Source organism: Meriones unguiculatus, chromosome 3, assembly GCF_030254825.1.
Source record: "Meriones unguiculatus strain TT.TT164.6M chromosome 3, Bangor_MerUng_6.1, whole genome shotgun sequence".
Taxonomy (NCBI): Eukaryota; Metazoa; Chordata; class Mammalia; order Rodentia; family Muridae; genus Meriones; species Meriones unguiculatus.
Window position 1 is genome coordinate 179,965,416 of NC_083351.1, and position 24,249 is coordinate 179,989,664.

The 24,249-nt window shown below is 45.4% G+C and overlaps 1 protein-coding gene across 3 annotated transcripts in view; it reads right to left on the reverse strand.

Moving 5' to 3' along the window:
• Susd1 (sushi domain containing 1) overlaps positions 1-24,249 on the reverse strand; it is a 121,635-nt gene that overhangs the window by 87,252 nt on the left and 10,134 nt on the right. For all 3 annotated transcript variants that reach the window (XR_009591006.1, XM_060381138.1, XM_060381139.1), the window contains exons 2-5: positions 23,614-23,727; positions 20,363-20,518; positions 9,162-9,314; positions 8,222-8,401 (exon numbers count right to left, since the gene is read on the reverse strand). Coding sequence is in view for 2 of the 3 variants with exons in the window: in XM_060381138.1 (XP_060237121.1) it covers positions 8,222-8,401; positions 9,162-9,314; positions 20,363-20,518; positions 23,614-23,727 (603 nt within the window). In the remaining variant the exon portion in view is untranslated. The remainder of the gene's footprint in view (positions 1-8,221; positions 8,402-9,161; positions 9,315-20,362; positions 20,519-23,613; positions 23,728-24,249) is intronic.

Genomic DNA, 24,249 nt, shown 5'->3' on the forward strand with positions numbered 1-24,249 from the left:
CGTGGGGTGTTTCTCTTCTCAGAGGACAACACGAGAGCCTTCATTGTAATGTTCCAGTTGTAAACAGACTCTCTGATTGGCAACAAATAATTAAGGTAAAGTGAAGAGTGAAGAATTTTACATCTAGCCAGGCATGGTGGTGCATGCCTTTAATCCCAGCACTCAGGGGGGTGAACAAGATCACTCTCTGTAAGTTCAGGGCCAGCCTGATCTACATAGTGAGTGCTAGGACAGCCAGGGCTATATAGAGAGACCTGGAAAAAAAAAGAAAAGAAAAGAAAAAGGGAAAAGAAAGAAAAGAAATCATATATATGGCCACTTGAAAGATTTCCAGTCTTGGTTAAAAATAAAGACAGCTGTGGTGGCACATGCCTATATGCCCAGCAATTAGAAGGCTAAGGCAGAAAAACGGATCTTGAAACCAGCTATAGAAACCAGCTATAACACCAACCCTGAGCCTCCAAAACATAACCATGCTAACACACATATACCAAGGCATCACACACACACACACACACACACACACACACACACAGCTGGAGCACGACCCTCAGGTTGGTGAAGCAGGCAGGCCCAGGACTAGCATTCCCTTCTCTCATCAAAGCTTCACGGGGTGTTAAAAGGGGAGAAAAGCATGGAACAAGACACATTTTATCCCTTCTATACAAGGAAATTAGTTTAGAGAGCTTCCAGCAGGTGGCTAGCCCAAAAGTCACTCTCAGTCTCCAAAGCCCTGGTTTCATACTCTTAGCAGTCTCTTGAGCAAAGTCACAGTTCAGTTGGCACCGCCAGGTGAATCCAAAATACAGTTGCATTTTAGCAGTATCCACTTAGCAAAATGGTTTCTTAAATGTTTTTTAAAGAAAGAAAGCAATATAGCTTATTTAAATGGTTTTCTTAAATTAGTACAGAGTAAGAAACCAGAAAACATATTCCAAATGAGCTGAACTTCCCATCAGCGAAGGACAGCCCCCAAACCCCAGATGTGCATGCCACCGCCCCGTGGTCCTGCTGGCTACCATCCGGCAACTAGAACACTCTTCTATTCCAAGTCAGAATCCTTTCCAGGTCCAAGAGCAGTGAGGCAAGCTGGTAGTTCTAGCTACCTAGGAGGCTGTCCAGGATTCCTTGAGCCCAAGAGTTCAAGGACAGACTGGGCAACAGCAGGATTTGAAATCTCACACACCCAAAGAGAATTCTTCCCACACAGCCATCAATGCTCAGTACTCAAAAGCACCACACAGCGACGCTGACCTGGTACCTGTTATGCAAACACACTGATTCGTGTTCTGATTCATGCAAGAACTTTTTCAAACTTCTATGAACCGTGCCAAGATAAAACTGGGCTCCAGGCAGGGAACTTTTTGACAGGAATGGAAGGGAGATGGGAGAGGATGAGGAGAGAGTGATCAGAATGCACACCTATTTGGAGGCCACAGTTAGGAGGTGGATTTTGTTCTAAATTCAGTGGTCATTTAGATGTTTCAATAGTCTTAAGTAGAGAAGAGAATTATGCAGTTTCTACTTTAGAAGCTGGTTTCATTTTGCTGCAAAGTGGAGAAGGCCTGGAGAGGGCAGAGCAAACATAGACCTGGGTCTTTTGTTTGGAGTCAGGGTCTCCCTGTGCAGCCCAGGCTGACCTCAGCCTCCACCGGTCAGGATTACAGTGCTCCACACACTTCAGCTTTTCTGCATTTGGAAGAAAAGGAAAAAAGAAAAGGAAGGAAGAAAAGAAGGAAAGAAAGAGATTATCCCAAATCCACTTTTTCCATCCCAGATTAGGGTTTGAACCCAGCACCTCACACACACGAGGCAAGCACTATACCACAGGACCCCATCCTCAGTATTAGACACACTAATGTGAGGAGTCCCATCCTAAAAGGATAGATGATTAGGCCCCATAAGGGAGGGGAGAAGATCTGGAGGACAGACGCTTCCCAGCCCCCAACGCTGATCTGTCACCATCAACCATGCTCACGGGCTCTATGGGAGCACAGGCTCTGCATTCGACACGCTGTTCAAATCCCCCACATGGCCATCCTGTTTCCCCTGACCTCCCAGCGCTCTGCGCATTCTCTCCCACACCAGACCCGTATCCGCCCCTAACGGGACAGGCGCTAGCAGACTTTTCTTGGGTCTCAAGACGTTCTCAGTCCCAGTATCTGGCACAGACACTGGTAGCCCTAGACTCTAGATGGTTGTTAACCATGACTGAGTGTGTTGGCTAGTTTTATGTCAACTTGACACAGCTATGGTCATCCAGAAGAAGGAAATTTCGATTGAGAAAATGCTTCCATAGGATCAGGCTGGTGGCAAGCCTCCAGGGCATTTTCTTGATTAGTGACTGATGGGGGGAAGGCCAAGCCTATTGTGGGTGGGGGCACCTGGGGTTTATAGAAAGCAGACTGAGCAAGCCATGAACACCAAGCCAGTAAGCAACACTCCTCCATGGCCTCTGCATCAGCTCCTGCCTCTCAGTTCCTGCCCTGACTTCCTTTGATAATTAACATAAGCCAAATAAACCCTTTCTTCCCCAAGTCGCTTTGGTCATGGTTTCATCACAGCAATAGAAATCTTAACTAGGACATTCAGTTAATTTCTTCCCCTCTGTTCACCACTTGCTGAAATTTTTAAAATGTAATTTCCCCTGACAGCTTACATCTTCTCTGAAGAATTAAAAATAACAGACTTACGGAAAGTTCAAGCAGGCAATTCTCTCTTTTCCATTGAGTTAATGGAAATGTGTGCCAGGCAATTCAACACACTGTCCCCTAAGTTGGAGGGGGGACCACAGGAGCATTTACCATTGAAAGCTTTCAGACTTCACGTCCTGTTACCATTTCAATCCAGAGGAATGGAGATCTCACATTTCCGGTCCCACTCCAGCGGATACAGTAATCAGAAGACAAACACTGTCCATCAACTATTCCTTCTCTGATGAGAGAATCGCATCACCAATCTCCAAAACTACTTCCTGTCACACCGCCATCTCCTCCACAAGCACCCAGCTCCATAGCAGCCAACTTCCCAGTTCCAGAGTGTGTCTTGTGGGATTCCCAATTCCTGCAGCTTTAGAACATGGCTAAAAATAGTGTGGGCTGGCACGTGGCCCAGATTTGGGAGCCCAGAAAAGGCTGAAGGGTAAATAAGAAGGGCCCCTGCTTCAAGAGGAGGAGAGGCAGTGAGAAGCTGGGGCCTTGTAGTGACACAGTAGAGGGGTGAGGATTCTTTAAATAACGCCGCCCTCTGTTCTCAGCCCAGACAGACTGCATCACAGAGTCTTCTCGACACACTCTGGGGTTATACATGCAATTTGCTGTAGTTTTCTTTTTACTTGACTCATGACCATATTTGCTAATGGAATACGGACTGCTGGACTGCTAACTTGATACATATACACACAGTGTGTCACGGTCACTTAGAGTAGGTGGCATCCACATCCTTAAACATCTACTCATTCCTTATAATGGAACCTTTGAAGTCCTTTTTTTTTCTAATTATTTAAAAAGTTATATCCCCCCCACACACACAAGCACATTTTTAGAGTATTTGAAGAACTGTTGTAAACTATGGAACAGAGCTCAGTCAGCAGGCACTTGCTGTCACACAGGGCCTGGGTTTGCTCCCAGCACATGGTACTGTACTCCTGTGACCCCTGTGCTGGGAAGACAGAGATGGGGGATACCTGGGGCTCCCCACAAGCCCCATGTCCCAAGGAGAGACTCGGAATTTTAAAAATGAAAAAAAAAAAGGCTCCAAAGGAATGTTACCACACACACACACACACACACACACACACACACACACACACACGGCATGATGGTGCACACCTTCTTGTGAGGGCTGGCTGGTCAGTCAGCTTGGAAGAACCCACAAGTTCCGGGTAAACATGAGAGACTGTCAATGGAGCTCTGGGCCACAAATGCAACAAGGGAATCACCACACCCTCCACATACTCCCTATCTCAAGCTCAGGAACCATAACAGAAAGGGAGGCAGGAAGAAAGAAAACTGGAGCAAAATGGTGTCTTCTGGACGTGACAAGGCCACTGAACTCCGTAAGGAACAGCAGCTGTGCAAGACCCTTAGATGAAGCCATCGACGTGCTGGCCCTGAGTAGGAAGAGGTTCGTGGAGCTCCTCCTCTGAGCTGCTGTGGACGGCTGGCTTCTCAGAGAGGAAGAGTCAGGTTTCTTCAGGGGTATGGCCCCTGGCATGCTGACCTCCCTCCAGGGACAAACCCACACCCTGTGCATGCGCAGCACAAACTGGACTCAGCAGCTTATTTTTTAAAAGGAGGACATGAAACTGGAAAGGGGTGGGGAGGGAAGGGATGGATCTTGGAGGAGTTAAGAAAAGGAGTGGGAAAGTGAATGTAATTAATGCACTGCATGAAATTCTCAAGGAATAAATTAAAGTATTATATTTTTAAAAGAAGCAAAAATAAGTAGTTTTGTAGCAAGAAAACAAAAGTGAGAGACAATGCATCAAAAACAGGGCAAAAGGTACCCGGGGAACTTCTAGGATGCTTCCTAGTCTCTAACGACCACTGTTCTGTTTCCTACTTCCAGGAGATGAACTCTAAGTGGTTTTAATCTTAAGCTTTGTTTGCCTGTTTGTTTTGAGACAGGGTCTTTCTACACAGCTCTGGCTGTCCCGACTTCACTATGTAGATCAGGCTGGCCTCCAACTCACAGAGATCCTCTTTCCTGTGCTGGGTTAAAGGCATGCACCACCATGCCTAGATTAATCTTAATCTTTTAATGCCAACGCTTTTATTGTATTTGTTAGTTTGTTTGGGGTGTGTGTGTGTGTGTGTGTGTGTGTGTGTGTGTGTGTGTGTCATGACACATGGAATTGAGAGGACTACTTGCAGGAGTGGGTTTTCTCCTTCCACCACGTGGGTCTTGGGGGTCAAACTCGTGTTGTCTGGCTCAGTGGTAGGCACCTTTACCTGCTGAGCCATCTCACTGGCCTGAGATCAACTTTTCAGATTCAACCTATACATGAGATCGTGCAGTGTTCCTTTCTGTGCCTGGCTCAATTCACTTAACAACCTCCTCCAGTTCTTTTCATGTTGGTACAAATGACAAGATTTGCTTCTTTTTATGACTGCGTAGCAGTCCGCTGCTTATGTGCATGCACAGCACTCTTTGGTCATTTGCTGACGGACACCAGTATTGAGTCCTTCCTGACTCCTTGTCGGGAGCATAGCTGTAGTAAGAAAGCAAGAGCAGGTGTCGCCTTGTTGCACCGACTTCGCTTCCTTGGGTGTATGGCCAGTAGCTGGATAGTTAGCCCATGCGGTAGTTCCATTCTTAGAACGCGAGGAACCTCCTTAGTGTTTTCTGTAATGGCTGCAGTAATTAACCTTCCCATCAAGAGTTCCCCACCTTCCTCACCCTCCCTGCATTTGGTATTTTCTGTCTTTTAGATAATGGCCAGAAAACGGAATGCACGGTCTGACTGGGAAAATCTATTTGCATTTCCCTGATTATTTGTAGTACTGAACTTTTTCGGATAGCTGCTTGTTCTCTTTTGAGAAAGGTTTGTTCAGATCATTTTCCCATTCTTTAAAAGTTGCCTGTTATATGATGATTTTTAATTATGTGTATGGGTGTGTGTTTGAGCAAGCACCCAAGAGGGCCTACGAGGTGGGATCCCGGAGCCAGCATGGTAGGCTATCGTGAGCCACTTGATGTGAATGCTGGGAACTGAATTCCGGTCCTCTGTGACTGCAGGTCGCACACTCGGCCGCTGAGCCGTCTCTCCAGCCCCGAATCCCCTGCTCGTAACTAAACTATCTGCTGCTGAGTGTTTCAAGTTTCTTATACAGTCTAGATACTAACCCTTGTTAGATGGGTCATTTGTAATAACTCCTCTAATTCTGGAGGTTAGCTCTTTCCTCAACTGATTGCTTCCTTTGTTGCTGAAGTACATCTTAAGTACTCTATCTTATCTGACCCATTGAGAGATAATCTGAAAACTAAAGTGTATCCTTATAACTTTTTTTGTTTGCTTGTTTGTTTTTTACAAGACAGGGTTTCTCTGTGTAGCCTTGGATGTCCTAGAACCCACTCTAGCTGGTCTTGAACTCATAGATCCATCTGCCTCTGCCTCCCAACTGCTGGGAATAAAGGGAATAAAGGCCCGGTCCCTTATAATTTCTGAATATGATAATAATATATGTAAACATGTTTAAAAACCCAATAATTCAGAACAGCATCAAGACTAACTTAGTCATATATAGCATGATTTCTTAGCTCTGCAATAAATTCAGTGAAAATTGAGATTTTCTTTTTTCATCATTTCTGTATTAGATATTTTTCTTGCTGTTGTATAAAACACCTTAAGGAAAGACAGGGTTTATTTTGTTTCACAGTTTGAAGGTATATAATCCATCCTGGTAGAAGGCACAGCAGCAGGAGAAGAGGTCCATCGGATCCCACTGTACCCACAGGCAGGAAGGAAAGAAGGACAGATGTGTGTGCTCGGTGACTGCTCTCCTTCTTAACGTGGTCCAGCACCGTTGCCTATGGAATGGTGCTCCCCACGGGGAAGGCAAGTCCTTTCACTTCAACTACCCTAACCTAGGAACCCCGGCAGATTCTCTCCGATCTTGTCTCCTTGGTGGTTCTGGATTCCATCAATTGACCACCAATATTAACTATAACAATTACTCTTTTTGGTGTATCAAAAGTCCCTTCAATCTAGAAAGTGTATAAGACAAAGATTACCCAGGATTGCTGCCCATAGAGATGATCCTTAAAAATCAGAGTTTTTAAAATACTTCAAGGGCTAAAATATGCCCAAAAGTGTCATATCCAGATGGTTTTCCAAATGAAATCCCCAAGTCTTTAAAAATCTACACAGCAAGGAAAAAAGTGCTTGGGTATTTTTAAATTCAGAATGTCATTGACACTTAGTATAACAAAATGGCACCCCCTTGGGTATCAGTGAAGAATTATAAGTAATATTTAGCAAATACAATCCTGGTTAAAACAATAAGAAGCCAAAGCCTCACAGATAATTCATCCTAACAATACTAATCGTTATCAGAAAATGTATTAGTGAAATTCACATTACTGATTAAAAGACAATGTCACCTTCATACATGCTTAAAGGACATGATAAGAAATAACTAGCGGGAGACTGGAGAAATGGCTCAGTGGTTAAGGGCACTGTCTGCTTTTCCAAGGGACCCGGGTTCAACTCCCAGCACCCACATGGCAGCTCACAACTGTCCATGAGCAGTTCCAGGTAGCAGGTGATCTGACACCTTCACACCAATGCACATAAAATACAATAAATTAGATATATATAGAAAAAAAACAAAATCAAAACATTGTTTAAAAAATAACCAGATTCTGAGTTTTAAAAGCTAGTAAGATGAACATGGATGCACACTTCCCTAAGGTTATATGGAAACCTGAGAACCGTTAAATCGGAAATCGCTGGGGATGAGAAAGGACAAAGTACAAAGCTAACCACAGCAGCAAACAAGAAGCAAAGAACAGCGCGACTGAAAACCCAGTCTCCGAAATGGGCATCTGACTCCAGTTCTGCCCCTGATTGGGTGGCCTTAAACAACTCAACCAGGATGCCTGGAAAACGGCAGCCTTCTCCCCAAGTGTCTATCCGCAGGGATCGTCTAAAGACTATAGGAGTCCATTTCAGGGAACTTTGTTAGAATGTACTTGGCACATAGTGCTACATCCAGCATATAAACAGGCACATGCCAAGCCTGGTGACCGGGGCTGCACCGCGCATGAAGGAAGGAGAAACTGACCTCACCAGGTTGTCTTCTGACGTCTACATACACATTGTGCAATGTATACACACGCACACGTGTAGACACGCATACATACATATATACACATGAATAAATAAAGGTAAATTCAAAATTATTCCCATACAAGTCAGAAATAAGATTTTTAAAAAACATTCAATGTTAACACCATTGCTTAGGTTTTCATTCTGGAAGCACTAGCCAAGACCCTGTAATAGAAAAATAGAATTTTATAAATGCAGAAGAACAAAAAATAGGGTCATTGTTTATAGACACTAAGATACAGACCCTGAAAATACTAGAGGAACAATTGAAAACCTGCCAGAAACAAATACAACATAAGAGATTTATTGAATGCATTTACTATCCCAAAGGGAAAAAGAAAAGCGACTCAGGACAGTATGAGCAGGAAACTGAGGCTTTTGAAAACCCACCTTGGCAACGTAGCTTTGGAGATTCCCACACACCCAGGGCTGTGCAGCGTGAAACCCTGTCTCCTGAGCTGCTGAGAAAGCCCTCTTTGCAGCTGTAGTGGACCTGGCCCCCCGGCGTGGAGCTGTAATTTCCTACGATGTAACCCCCAGGGACTTCAGGAGGGATGCCACAGTCGATTTCTGAAAACACAACAGTGTCAACTTCTTTGCTGTATGAATGCAAGTTTTCAGGATCCCCGTCCCGCTTCACTCATACCCTGTGCTCACAGCCCCAGGCTCCACTTTAAGAACACTGACTCATTTCCATGAGGTTTCTGAGCACATTTCCACTGACTACCTTTATTGCTCTCCTGGCTCTCCATACACAACAGCATGTAGACACACATAAACAGAAAGAGTTTAGCAATCAACCCTGACTCACACTCACGAAGGAGATGCCTTGTCCAGTAAAGGAAAACTCTGATTGCAAACTACCTTAAATCACGTGTACTTTCTTAATTTCCAAGGTCACTCTGGAGACGCTGGGTTCTTACGAGACCTAATAGGCAGCGGTTAATACCAAAATACTTATTAATTGCTAAAGTTTATCAATCCCTGATGTTTAGCTTTTTTGTTTGCTTGTTTGCTTTTCAAGACAGGGTTTCTCTGGTTAGCTCTGACTATCCTGGAACTTGCTCTGTAGACCAGGCTGGCCTCGGATTCACAGAGATTCACCTGCCTCTGCCTCCTGAGTGTTGAGACTAGAGGTGCGTGCCATGACCGCCAGGCTTGTTCAGCTTTTTAGAAACATCTCGACTGGGTCATTTGTTTTATGTCATAAAAACATGTGAAAATGGTGCCTACTCATATCTCCAGTGCAGACCTACAAACATCAGAACACGAGAAAATAACGCCCACCGACTCTCACCGTCGGAAGCTGCACTCCCGGGCAAACACTCACCTGCGCATGACGTGGTGTCCGTGCGTGGCTGGAAGGGCTCAGGCCCGTTCTGTGCCAAGTATCCTTCCTTGCAGTAGCATTCGAAGCTCCCAGGGGTATTGACACACTGGCCTCCATGCCTGCACAGGCCAGAAACTTCGCACTCATCTATATCTTCAGACCCATCCCAAGATGTAAAAAAAGGGGAGGAAAACGGAGAAAAGAAGGAAGGACATTGTGGCCATCACTTTTCACATTGTCCATCAACCCGAATAAATGCATGCACTTCCTTGTGATTGTACTGTCATTTTATTTTGCTCTTTGTTTCAATGGCCAGCACTCTCTCTTTCTCCTCTCCTTCCTCTCTCTCTCCATTTAAAAAGTAATCTTAAAAATTAAAAAAAAAAAAACAAGGCTAGAGAGATGGCTCAGCAGTTGAGAGCCCTGGCTGTGCTGCTAGAGGACCTGGGTTCGAGTTCCAGCACCCACAGGGTGGTTTACAGCAACTCCATGGCACCAGGCACATGTCTGGTGCACCCTCATGCAGCACCCAGGAGGCAGCGGCAGGTATGGATCTCTGTGCATTTGAGGCCAACCTGGTCTATGGACATAGTGAGTTCCAGGCCAGCCAAGGGTTAACATAGTGAGATCCTGCCTCAAAAATAAGTAAATAAATGTTTATAGAGCAGTGAGACAATGGCCTGGCAGGCACAAGGCCCTAAATTTGTCCTCCAAAGCTACAAACAATAATAATAAATGAAGCGCAAAAAAAAAAAAAAGTCTAACCTGAAGTCCTGGATATAAAGCAAGTTACTGAAGATTAAAAAGAAAAAAAGCTAGGAATGGATAAGCTCGGCTTTCCAGCCTAGGTGGATAGGGTTATGTGGCAGGAGTGTGTGTGTCTGTGCGGGGTTGGGAGTCACTGGTCCTTCCCTCTCTTTCATGTATCGTTGTTATTCGTTTGTTTTGGTTTGTTTTTTTTTTTTGTTTTGTTTTGTTTTTCAAGACAGGGTTTCTCTGTGTAGCCTTGGCTGTCCTTGCTTTGTAGACCAGGCTGGCCTCAAACTCACAGTGATCCACTTGAGTGCTGGGATTACAGGCGTTTACCACCGCTCCCCACCCACCTTCCCCTTGGCTTCTTTCTTCTATCTTTCTTTTCAGGGCTGGAACGTAGTTCCACCTTTGGCATTCAAAGAAGGGAAGCGGGGCTGGAGACAGGGCTCAGTGTTTAGAGCCCTTATCACTCTTGAGAATTTAATGCGTTTCCAGCACCCATACTGGGCCACTCACAACCGCCAGCTCCAGGGAATTCAATGCCTCCAAAGGTGTCTGCACACACATGCCAGATAGTCACGAAGAGACACACACATACACATAAATAATAAATAGATTTTTTTTTTTTTTAAGAATAAAATTTCCTAGAACATGTCCCGAGACTTGCTTTGGTTGGGGGATACAGAGCCTGCTGACCTGGCCTGTAAGAAGCCTCGCAGCTTCCTCTCTCTTACTCTCAAAACTCGTGGCCACGCTGTAAGAACAACTAGACCACTGAGCATAGAAGAGGCCTCAAGGAAAAGCCCCGAACATGAGCTACCCTGTGGAGGGAGAAACCGTGCGGAGAGCTGAGCGAGCAGAGCCACAAAGCCGCTTGTTGGGATGGAGGTTCTAACACACAAAAGGCCGCCGTGGCCAGTCATTTCCGCCAGCGTGTGCGCGGTTGTCAGTCCATAGTGCTATAAAAAGATTCCTACGATTAAACCAAAAATTGTGGGAAACACCAAACTGTTCATTTTGTGTGTGAGAGAGAGAACATGTGTGTACAAGTTCATGTGTGTGAGTGTAGGCATGCATGTGCCGTGGCACATACGTGGGCCGAGAACAACCTCAGACACCCGTCCTTGCCTTCCACCTCATCCGAGGCAGGGTCTCTCTGTTGTTCTCTGATGTGTACCCTGGTTCACAAGCTCACACCTGTCTGCAAGTCCCGTCTCACCCCAAGAAGCTAGAATTACAGCTACCATGTGCTAATGCTTCTGGCTTTGCATGGATTCTGGGGTCTGAACTCCAGGCTTCACTTACCCAGGAAACTGTTTCCTCAGCCTATAAATTGCTCTCTTAAGCCACTAAACTTGAGGGAGATCTCTGGGTGGCAGCAATAAATAATCAAGATACCCCAAACAATAAATACAATTAAGAAAATAATGTATCAGTTTTAAAAGAGGAATTTCTAGGAAAGCAATAAAACCTTGCAAATTGAAAACAAAATATGAAGCCCAAAAATAAAACCTCAAAAGGCATTAGACAATAGAGAAGCTAATGCTGAAAACAGGTTTACAAATCCCAACTTGAGGAATCCTCCCAAAACACAGTGAAAAAGTTGGCATGAGACAAAAAGGAAACTCACAGAAAGAGACAAAAGAAGAGCCAACAACTGTTGAAGAGAAAATGAAGAAAATAAAGGAGAGGCTGTGCAAAAGTTCATCTCAGGGGCTAGAGAGATGGCTCAGTGGTTAAGAGCACTGTCTGCTCTCCTAAACTAGACCCGGGTTCAATTCCCAGCACCCACATGGCAGCTCACAACTATCTGAGATGTGGCTTCCAAGGGATTTGTCACCTTCACACTAATGCACATATAATAAAATTAAATAAATTATTAAAAAAAAAAAGAGTTCATCTCAAAGGGAAGGAAAAATCAGCCCCCACTCACACATTCAGAGTTTTAGGGTCATAAGCACGAACACTGCAAACAAAAGCCATTCTCTGAGGTCAACACAGCACCCTGGCTGGAAGATGAACCTTACACTGGGCCGTGGGGCTCCAGCGTTGTGCTAGGCCCACCCTTCCTGTTGGCCCTCTCTGCAGCTCCCTTACCTGGTCTCCGCGCCCTGTCAGTGTTCTCGTGCACAGGGCACAGGGCACCTACCGCAACCCGGTCCCTACCTCAGGAAGAAAGACAAAGATACAGCTGGCAGGGAAGGCAGTCTCTGATACAAGTTCCAGAACTACTTCCAAACCCCAGGATAATAAAAGAGCCAAGTGCCACGTCCACCTTCAAAAGCAGTCTTCAGAGACAAAAGTGGGTTTCCGGTTGCCTTGCTCAGTGGAAAGAGTGGGAGGTGGAGAGACAAAGGGCTTTGGTGGGAAGATGGAAGATCGTGAAAACTCAGTGGTGATATTGCGGAATGCCGTGACTATAATGCCACAGTGGAATTGGACAGTTTAAATGGGCAGGTACATTTTAGGGCACTTAATGAAGCAGCTAGTTTTGAGGGAGAAAGAGCAAACGGGGTTAAGTATGGCGGTTCATAACCCTACCCTCGGGAGGCTGGGACGGGTAGCTTGCCACCACTTCAAGGCCTGCCAGGGCTGCTTACTGCTTCAGGTCAGCCTTGGCTACAGACTCATATCCAGCCTACGGAAGGGAGGGAAGGAAGAGACAGACAGACAGACAGACTGACTGACATATACAGGACCTGGGAGGGATCACCAGAAAAACACACAAATATGTGTGTATGGGTGTTATGTAAAAGGCAGCTGTTAAAAGAAAAGGAGAGCAAATCAGGAAAGCTGTTCTGAAATCCGTAAGTTAGAGAATGAGAAACCTCCCGAGGAAAGGAACAGGAGACGTGAGGAGTCGCTCAGCCCCGGCCTGACGTCCCGTCTGGAACACAGGGCTTCCCAGTAACCGAGCAGCATTTGAAGGTCTGGAAGCAACCGAGTAGCATTTCAAGGTCTAAGAAAGGGAACGAAACCTCATGCTCTGGCTCAGCAATGGAGTGACAGCTCAGAATGTGAATGCTTTTAAGAACTGTGCCACTGCCATTTCTTTTCTTAAAAAAGAGGAGCTGAGAAAATACTCTAGGCAGTGAATCAGGCCAGAACAAATAGTGTCAACAAGGGGAGTGGCTGGGAGTGTGTGCCTAGCAGGCAGGAGGCCTGGGTCACTGCCAGTGCTGCCAAAATGGAGGGAAATCAAAGACACCAAGAATGAGAAGGTCCAAAACCAGTCAAACAGTGACCGACAGCACAATCACTAACTAGGAGCAGTTGTTATGAGAAGATTCTTAAAATAGAAACAATATAAAATAAGCCAAAACCCACCTAGACCAACTTATTTCTTTAAAAAAAAAAAAAGATTTTTTTTTCTGTTATTACATGTGTGTTTGTCTGCGTGTATGTATGTGCACCCTGAGTGTGCCTGGGGCCAGAGGAAGCCAGGAAGGGCATTGGCTCTCCTAGGACTGGAGTTACAGATGATTCTGAGCCACTGTGTGGGTGCTAGGAATTGAGCCCAGGTCCCCTGCAAGAGCAGCCAGTGCTCTTAACTGAGGAGCCATTTTGAGATGATTTTATCCCTGGAGTTGTAAGCACTTTGACTCATTCTAGCTTGGTAAGATTTCCTTGCCAGTTAGGAATCTGCCCTTACTCTACTTTTCCTCATCTCTGTCAACTTCATGAGGAAAATCTGAAACTTTCCCCAAGCCACTGACAAAGCTATCCACAGACCACAACAGTAGAGGCAGCCACTCCACCTGCTCTAGTAGACATCTTGAAAAATATCAAGTGAGAATAAACGCAGGACTTTCCACTGAGTAACTAGAGGGAGTTTGAAAAAGACATGGGGCTTTCTGGATGCTGACCAGCTCTGTAGGAGTCACCAGTCATTATTAGTTAGCTGCCTGTACAGTCACTCGGCAACCTAATAGGCATAATTGTCATAATTATTGCTAATAACAATAATTGCTGCATGTCATCTTCCACATGTCAAGCACTGTCCTACACTCTTCATTATTTATTAAATGCTAGATTCATCTTATTCAACTTCCACAATAGCCCACTATGAGGTGACTAAAGCAGACAAAATAGTTAAGCAATTGGTCCAGACAGCAATGGAAACACCAGGATGTAAAGGCAAGTGCCTGCCCAGAAGTCCATATTCACAACCACTCACCCCTGTCATCCAGTTGTGCATCAATAGTTCCAACCTTACGGAATCTAAGATGTAATCAATTGCTTTAATTACATTCCAGTGTGCCTACAACATCCAACCGTGGTTACCGTGATGTGATGTTGACTTTTTAAGATTTATTTTTATTTATATGCCTGTGTGCACGCCTCTGTGTGTGTGCCACATGAGTGCAGGTGCCCTGGAAGGCCAGAAGGGGATGTTGGACCCCCTGGAGCTAGAGTACAGGCAGTTGTGAGCCATCAAATGTGGATGCTGGGACCTGAACCCAGGTCCTCTGAGCAACCAGTGCTCATCTCTCTAGTCCCATGATTTTGATTTTTAATCACCTGCTGCTTATAGTGCCTAGAAACTATTCCTCTGCTAGTCCATTCTAGAATCTTGGCTGATTTATCATACTAAGCTTAGCAGAATGCCTTCTTCAGGTGGACAGATTCTATGTCATCACCAAGACTTTTTTATAAATCTATTTATTTTTTATTAATTACAGATTATTTACTTTGTATCCCTGCTGCAGGCCCCTCCCTTGTCTCCTCCCAATCCCCCCTTCCCTTCACCCCTGTCATCTCCTCCCATGTCCCTCCCCAAGTCCACTGATAGGGGAGGTCCTCCTCCCCTTCCATCTGACCCTAGCCTATCAGGTCTCATCAGGACTGGCTGCAATGTCCTTCTCTGTGGCCTGGTAAGGCTGCCCCCCCCAGAGGAAGGTGATCAAAGAGCCAGTCACTGAGTTCATGTCAGAGACAGTCCCTGTTCCCCTTACTAGGACACATCACCAAGACTTTGTGTTTAGTGGTATCCTATGTTTTTGTTGATAACTTGTACTGAGCTTGAGCATGGCAGCTGAACATCTTAGTAAATATATAATATTTGAATGATGATAAAATAATGTAAAATTATCATCTTAGCCATTTTTAAGCATGTAGTACAACATTTTGGGAACATTAATAGAGTTGTGCCACAGTCCCTGGCATAAACTCTTTGTAAAAGTGAAGCTCTGTGCCCATTAGACATTAACACTCCCATGCTCCTCTCTTCTCATGCCCTGGCAAACACCCTTCTATTCCCTGTCTCTATAGATGTGACAACTTTATACTTCAGTGGAATGTTCCCTCAATGTCCTTAAAGTTCATCCACACTACAACATGTGTAAAATGTGTGTGTGTGTATGTGTGTGATGTTGGGGGGGGTGGCAGGCAGGGAGGGAAGGAGGGAGGAGGAGAGGGAAAAGGAGAGGAAGAGAGAGAGAGAGCTAGGCTTGAATCATTGCTCATACTAAGCATGGGCCCTGCTGTGCCCCTCCTCCCTTTTCAAAGCCGAACAACACTCCCTGAGAAGTGCTGTCTTTCTCCTTCATCCGTGGATGAACAGATGGATTTCTTCTGTATGCTCCTTGGCTATGTGAGCAGAGCTGCTGTGAACATGGGAATACAAACATCTTTTTAAGATGCCAGTTTCATTGTTTGGACCACAGAACATGTAGTCATTTATTTTTAACTTTTGAGGAAATATGATACTTTTTTTTTTTTTTTCACAGAGAATCCACTATTTCACATTTCCACTTGGAAAATGTCTTCGGGGAAACTCTAAGGCAGAAGCAAGCCAAATGGGTGGTACCCCACGGAGCACAAGCAGTCTCAGCGGGACTGCACATTGGAGCCGGAGGCCAGGGCAGGCTCGGGCACCAAAGTCAGGAGGGAAGAAGCTTGGGAACAGCGGCTTTCTTAGAAAGAGGCTCCTGCCTGAGGGAGAGGCTAATAGACCTAACATGAACTAGGAAATGGGTAAGATCTAGGCATGACGGTGTGAGGCAGATGTGCAGGACATGGGCTTTGGGAAAGAAGTCCCAGGAATGCTGAATGATGGCACGCTCAGGCTCTTTTTTTTTTTTTTTTAACTGTCCAGCCCAAGGGGCTGGGCCACTCTTCTTTATATAATCCAGCCATTTTGGTTGCCCCTTCCTTTGTACTTTTGGGGCTCTGGCTGCTGTACCTAGATCCATTCTCTCTTCTCTTCCTCCCCCCATCTCTACACATGGCTCAGCTTAGTCTGGTCATGTCCACTCTAGACTCTCCCAGATGTCCTGGCTCTGGCTATGCTCACCCCATCTACAATAAACCTTCTTCTCCATTCCTAGAAAAAAACAGTTATATCCTTTTCTTTTCTCCTTCCTTCTTTTCTCCTTCCTTCCTTCCTTCCTTCTTTCCTTCCTTCCTTCCTTCCTTTTTTCTTTTTTTTCATTCATCCATGACTTGCACATCACTGAAGGGGCATCTCTGACATCAGAACATCTGGTTCTTCAGAATTGTCTGGAATCAGCCCATACCAGAACCACCACAGCTCATTCCTCCTCTATTACTGGTGGCCTCCAAAGAGGTGCATCTGTCACCAGCTCTTGAGCCTGATTTAAACTCTGAAAATTACAACAGATTCCTGGAAGACAATTCCTCAGAACGCAGAACCAGGCTTCAGGGACTGAGGCTCCAAACAAACACTGGTGCCCCCAAACCTAACTCCACCCAACTAGCATGTACTCTAGCAACACATCTCTCTGGCAACTGATCTCAAAGTATTGGGATTCTCAGAACCAACAAGAAAAGTCACCCATGAGCCTTACAAAGGGCCACTAGAGACCTCAGATGAAAAGTCAAGGGGATGACTGCTAATTAACACAGGCTTCATCGAGGAGTTGTGGCCACTGGCAAGAATGTCCTGACTTTGTAAAGATGCTGAACCCATCAGAGTAAACACGTCAAAAGAAGGCAAACTGTTGAATGTGAATTCTCTCTCCCCTCTCTTGCTCTCTAAAAGAACATCGCTAAATAATTGCAAGAAGTAGAATAAATCCAGCAGGGCCTCTGCAGGATTTTGTTCCAGACAGGCTGGAACCTCTGTGAGCCTTGCAGAAAATATTTTCTTCTCTCCCTTCCTGATCTTTGGTCTTCCCCACCCCGCCCCCACTCTCCACCTTTCTAACTTCTGCTTGTTTGGTGTGCAGTGCTTGGGATAGGTTAGAGGTCTACCACTGAGCCCCAGCCCCAGCTCCAGTCTTCATTCCTTTCTTTTGGGTGGTTGTTTGTTTGTTTGTTTATTTGTTTGTTTTTTCATGGGGGCTCACTGGGTAGTACAGCTCTGCCTGGCCTGGAACTTACTATAAAGTGCTGGCTGGCCCCGGAACTCACAGAGATCCACCTGCCTCTGCCTCTCAAGTGCTGAGGCTAAAGGCATGAGCAACCACACCTAGCCATTCTTCCTAACTTCAAAAAGCTGAATGCACCTGTAGCTCCCTCCTTCTTCCCCTCCCAATGTCACCCTCCCTCCCTCTTCTCCACCCATGCCCCTCCCCCAGTCCACTGATGGGGAGGTCCTCCTCCGCCTCCATCTGACCCTAGTCTATAAGGTTTCATCAGGACTGGCTGCATTGCCTTCCTCTGTGGCCTGTTAAGGCTGCTCCCCCCTCAGGGGGAGGTGATCAAAGAGCAGGCCACTGAGTTCATGTCAGAGACAGTCCCTGTTCCCATTATTTGGGAACCCTCTTGGACACTGAGCTGCCATGGGCTACATCTGTGCAGGGGTTCTAGGTTATCTCCATGCATAGTCCTTGTTTGGAGTATCAGTCTCAGAAAAGACCCCTTTGCCCAGATTTTTTGGTTCTGTTGCTCTCCTTGCGGATCTCCTGTCCCCTCCAGGTTTTTCTATCTCCCCCTTCTTTCATAAGATTCCCTGCACTCTGCCCAAAGTTTGGCTATGAGTCTCAGCATCTGCTTTGATACCCTGCAGGGTAGAGTCTTTCAGAGGCCCTCTGTGGTAGACTCCTGAAAGTGAATAAACTGTAATTAATAAAAATAAAAATAAAAAAATACAGCATATAATTGATCCATGAAAAACAGGAGGAGAAGCAATTATTCAGTGAAGTGTGATATTCTTTTTTATGGCAATGGGGCATTTCAATATACATTCTTAGTAATTGAAAACAAAACACTTGTTAGTATACTAATTGTTGAAAAGGAAGTCAATAAAATATTTCCAAGGGGGGAAAAAAAAACAGGTTGAATGCATCCCTCAGGACAATAGTGATGCCATTTTTAAAGAGCAATTTCAGTACCATGCCTCCTCAACTAGCTCCCAGGTCCTCCCTCACTGCTAAGGGCCATCCTGGACCATTGCCTGCCTGTTACCTCCCACTGGCACTGCCTGGACAGAGAAGAAAAACATGAGAAATGTAGCTGAGTGAACTAGATAATAGATCACCACCTGCTGAGAGGTGGTGGCCTCGGCTTTGATCCCAGAACTGGGGAGGCAGAGGCAGGCGGATCTCTGTGAGTTCGAGGCCAGCCTGGTCTACAGAGTGAGTTCCAGGACAGCTAGGGCTACACAGAGAAACCCTGTCTCAAAAAAATCAAAACAAAACAAAAACAGATTACCACCTCACATGGTTTTTAAAATTAGGCATAGTGGCATACACCCTTGATCCTAGCACTGAGGAGACAGAGGCAAGCAGATCTCTGGGTTTGAGGACAATGTGATCTACAGAGTGAGTTCCAGGGCAGTCAGGGCTACACACAGATCCCTGTCAAACAAACAAATAAGCAAACAAAAACAGAAAGAAAGAAAAAATTAGCACTTCTCCCTTATAATTTAATAGGACAGCATCAGTTTTAAAACCACAAAGCTGGTAAATTGTTGCAAAGGCAATAGGACACTGGATACAATGTGTTCTCCGAGAGAATACATTTGTTCTTTCTGAGAATAAGCTGAATGTAAGAATGTGTCCTTCCAAGAATTTCATCTTGCACAGGTCAAGTAGAACGGCAGAGGTCAGAAGCTGCGGTTCCCAGCCGAGGAGAGATTAAACAGGCTCAACTTTTCTTTCTTCCCCGAAAACCTTGAAACACCACAAAGCTTTTAAGCATGCCAGGTATCTCAGAACCAGGAAGGGTTTCTGGCCTCTCCTTTTTGTGACTGTTCAGGGATCTGAGAAAGCCAGAGAGCTGTATTATCAGGATATGATACCTAGAAACAGTGCCCGCCCAGAGTCACTGAACATCAGGAGGGCTCCTGGTTCAAGCAAGTTATTCCCGGGAACCTCATCAACAAAGTACTGCAGTGCCCAAAGTCACAGTCCTCATTCAGCGGGGTCCTGTAGTGGCAAGCCCCCACGACAGTGCTTCGACCTCCTGTGAGGCACAGAAACCCGGGGGGTTAGTGGGTGTTGTGCTTAAGTTAGAGGAACGTGTAGCTGGCACACTGTATCCAGAGAGGCGAGCCTCATTGTTCATTGCTTGCTTTTCTTTTCTTTCCTTTTCTTTTTTTTTTTTTTAAAGGTTTAAACATGGGCCTGCAAGGTAGCTCAACAGGTAGAGTGCCTGCCTCCAAGCCCAGTGACCTGAGTTCAATCCCTAGGACCTACAGAGAAAGGAAAAGAAGTCCCAAAAGTTGTTCTCTGACACATATACCCTCCCTACACACACACATAGTGTGATACACAGGCCCATTTTCTCTCTCCATAAACACACACACATAAAAAATTTAGCTGTTTAAACACATGGAACTAGAAAAACAGTACAATAAATTATCAGGTGTTCACCCTCCAATATCACAAATTATTCAGTCAGTGTTCACATTTTGTCATTTAAAATATCCCACAGAAATCATAACACAAAATATGTCCTAATAATGCCCCAGACAATTCAGCATGCATCTCCCAAAATAATAACATTCTGTGGACCACAATGTCATTACCCTACCTAACAATATCTCTTCGTCGGAGTTTCTATACTGTGATAAAAGAATAGGGCCATAAGCTACATGGGAAGGGAAAGGTTTATTTTTATCTTCCAACTCTCAGGTCACACTCCAACCCTGGGATAAGTGAGGGCAGGAACCTGGAGGCAGGAACGGAAGCAGAAGCCATGGATGAGTGCTGCTGCTTGCTGGCTTGCTCTTCACGGCCTGCTCAGCCTGCTTTCTTATAATGCCAGGACCACCTGCCCAAAAGTGGCACCACCCAGTGTGCTGGGACTCAATCATTAAGAAAATGCCTATAAGCTAATCTCACGGAGGCCTTTTTCCAAGTGAGTTCCCTCTTCCCAAACGGCTCTACCTTGTGTCAAGTTGACAAAAAGCTGGCCAACACATAACATTAGCAACTGCTCAGTTCACGTCCAAGTTCAAGGCTCTCCACCATGATTCCACCCTCTACCCATCTTCTGTTGTGCCATCACCACGTGGCCATCACTGCTGTCCCATTTGGTACCTGCACAGAAGGTGCCATCATTGGGGATGAAGGTCCTGTTGTTGTTTGTGGCCCGGTAGCCTTCATGGCAAATGCAGTAGAAGCCTCCCGGTGTGTTGTGGCAGGATGTGTGGTCCCCACAGATCACAGTGGCTCCAAATTGGCACTCATCTTTATCTGCAGATGAATACATGGAAACAGCTCACACAAAAGCCTTCCATCCACCCATATGTCGTTACCCAGAGTTCTCCCTCGCTGTAGACTAGGGATCCTTGCTCTGCAACAGCAGCTTACTGATCTAACATTTCTCCAGCCTCTTTTCCTTCCACCATGCTTTCCAGACTAGAAGGAACAGGAAAGATTTCATAATTATACCTGGTGTATATGAAACCATGATTAAAAAAAAAAAAAACAACTTACCACTCTGGGAATCCATCTTACTTAAAGATTGACAGCAGGCTATTTTTTAATTTTTTTTACATTTAAGAAAAATCATACAGAGTTGGAGCTGTAAGTCTGCTCCCGTGTTTCTAGTATCCATAAGGCTCTGGATTCAATCCCATGAGAGTAATAATACTTTTAAAATAAAAGTATTTTGTTTTAAAGAAAGTCCTGGTGGGTCAGGTAGGTGGCTCAGAGGATAAAAGTGCTTGCCAGAGGTTTGACAACCTCAGTTCTATCCCTAGGATCTAAGTGGGGAGGGAGAGAGCCAACTCCCAAAAGCTTCCTCTGACATCCAAATGTGATACACTGACACACGTGTGCACACACACAGATAAAATATAATGAAAATAAAAATTAAAAATGTACAGACTGGGGAGATGTCTTGGTGGGTAAAGTGATTCCAAATCCCCACAGCCTTCATAAAGCCAGACTTGGCAGCATAATGGATAAATGGGAGACAGAATCCCCAAAAGCTTGATGGCCAGCATGCCTGTAGAACACAGTCATTTAAAGCAACAAGAGACATTGTCTTAAACAAGGGGAAGCTGAAGAACCAACACAAGAGGCTGTCATACACACACTACATGAACACACACAAAAACACTTATGCATGTGAACAAACACATGCACACAATTTTTAAAATTTTTTTATTTACTTTGTATCCCAGCCGTAGCCCCCTCTCTCACTCCCTCCCAATCCCACCTTCCCTCCCTCATCTCCTCCCTGCCCCTTTCCAAGTCCACTGATAGGGGAGGACCTTCTCTCCTTCCATCTGACCCTAGCTTATCAGGTCTCTTCAGGACTGGCTGCAATGTCCTCTTCTGTGGCCTAGCAAGGCTGCTCCTCCCTTGGGGGTGGTGGTGGTGGTGGTGGTGGTGTAAAATAGCTCGCCATTGAGTTCATGTCAGAAATAGTCCCTGTTCCCCTTATCAGGGTACCCACTAGTCACTGCCTCTCCGAGTCCTGGGACTGCTCCGTGCACAATGCAGGTTACACGTGTTCCAAAGGAACCATAATATGGCATTGTGCCAAAGGGCTTAAGAATTCTAGGACTTTAAAACAACAACAACAATAAAACCCTGAATATTCCAATTGAAAGCTTCAGAGAGACACTAAATGAGAAATGACCCTGTAGGCTCGGGTATTTGAACACTTGGTTCCCAGTTGGTGATGCTGTCTGGGAGGTGGCACAGGCTTACTAGAAAAGGTTTGTCACTGGGGGTGGGCTTTGAGAGGCCATAGCTGTGCCCTCTTCCTAGTTTGCTCTCTTTGCTTCATGCTTGTGGTTGAAGATGTCAGCTCCCAGCTGCCTGCTCCTGCAGCCAGGCCAGATGCTTGCTGCCATGTCCTCTATACCAGGACAGACTAACTCTTTCTTTTTAAACAAGCCCTATAATGTTTTATTTTAAGATTTGGGCAAGTTGTATTGGAGAATAAGATTTTATTATTATTATTATTATTATTAATTCACTTTACATCCTTGTGATAGCCCTACCCCTCCTCCCCTCCCAGTCCCAGCCTCCCTCTCTCCCCACTCCCCTTTTCCTCAGAAAAGAGGAGCTGCCTCTCCCATCCACCCCAGATCATCAAGTTGCAACAGGACTGAATGTGTCCTCTTCCTCTGTGGCCTGGCAAGGCAGTCCTGCCAGGGGAAAGTGACCAAAAAGCTGGCAAGTGAGTCCTTGTCCAGTGCAGTTCCCACTTCCCTTACTACAGCAACCCACTCAAAGCCTAAGCTGCCCATCTGCTACATCTTTGCAGGGGTCCTAGGTCCAGTTCATGCATGGTCCCTCAATCTCAGCAAGCCCCTCTGGGCCCTGGTTAGTTGGCTCTGTTGATCTTTTTGTGGAGCTCCTGTCACCTCCAGGCCCTTTTCTCTTTCCTCCCACTTTTCCACAAGGCTTTCTATGCATCACCCAATTCTGGCTGTGAGTCTCAGCATCTGTTTTGAGGTTCTGGTAGATAGAGCCTCTCAGAGGACAACTCTGTCAGGCTCCTGTCTGAAAGCTTAGTGGAGTATCTACCATAGTGTCAGGGGTTAGCACTCTCTGATAGGGTAGGTCTTTGGTTGGGCCAGGCATTGGTTGGGCATTCCCTCAATCTCTGCTCTATCTTTCCCCCTGCACATCTTGTAGGCAGGGTAAATTTGAGGTTGAAGTTTTTGTGGGTGGGTTGGTGCTCCCTTCCTTCTGTTAGAAGACTATTCTAGTTAGAGGGTGTCTTCTTCAGTCTCTACAGCCTCTGATACTAGGAGGGAAAAAAAGACTCTTAGTTGCATCTAATCTAAACAACTTTCAAGTCATCTTAAAGTATTCCCTGAAATCATCCCAAAGAAATTAAGAAATGTAATGTAATATTTGCTTTTGTTGTTAGGTTAAACTCAGAACATAAAACAGAATTTCCAATCTGTGTAGGTCAAGGATTTTCCAGAGAGTTCAGGTCAATGACATCTAACATGAAGGGTCCTTCCTTAGAAATACAGAAAAAGGATATATCTAAACAATAAAACCAAGATTTTTGTTATAATTGGCAAAAATCCACTTAGAAAAGCATGTGAACAAAATAATGTTTGCCCTCCATGGACATTGACTTTAAAACTGGAGAACCTTTGGTTTTTTGGTTTTATTGGTTTGGTTTGGTTTAGTTTTTTGAGGCAAGGTTTCTCTGTGTAGCCTTGGCTGTCCTGGACTCACTTGGTAGACCAGGTTGGCCTCAAACTCACAGAGATCCATCGGCCTCTGCCTCCTGAGTGCTGGGATTGCAAGCGTATGCCATCGCGCCCAGCTGAACCTTTTATTATTCAGCTTAACCCATCATTGAAACTTACCAACACACCGCGTCCTCCCGTTGCCCCAAAATCCATAGTTGCAAACGCAGATCCACTTCCCTTCTTTTTGCTGGCACGTGGCATGTTCATGGCAAGTGGCACAGACATCTACATCTGAGTCAGAAATCATGTTTCAGAAACAGGAAGTTAAAGGTGAGCAATGTTTAGTCGGTGTGCATGCATCACAGAGAACCAAACCTTGATTACCAAAATAAAACAGGTCAAATTCAAATCTCATCCATACGATTCAAGAGTGACGCATTGTCCACAAAATACACTGCAAATTCCTCTGTCAATCGCCACTCTCCACTCTTTGTCTTCTCCCCAGCTCCTCCAGCTGCACGCTCCCAAACCCCAGCTACATCCTTCCAGGCAGAAGGACAACTGCCCTTTCCTAGTAGACCATCTGCTACCTTCCTCCACGCCACGGTCATGATGCTCTTGTATGCCCTCCTCTCTATCTGTCTGGTACCCACTCCTGTTCTCACCATGGTCATGATGCCCCCTTCACCTGGAATGCTCATCTATGCCCTCTTCTCTCTCAATCTGGTACCCACTCTTGTTTTCAGGAGCCAGCTGCAATGTCTCATTCTCTCTGCTGTCTTCCTCTCTCCTAAGGATAGGTGTACGTATCTT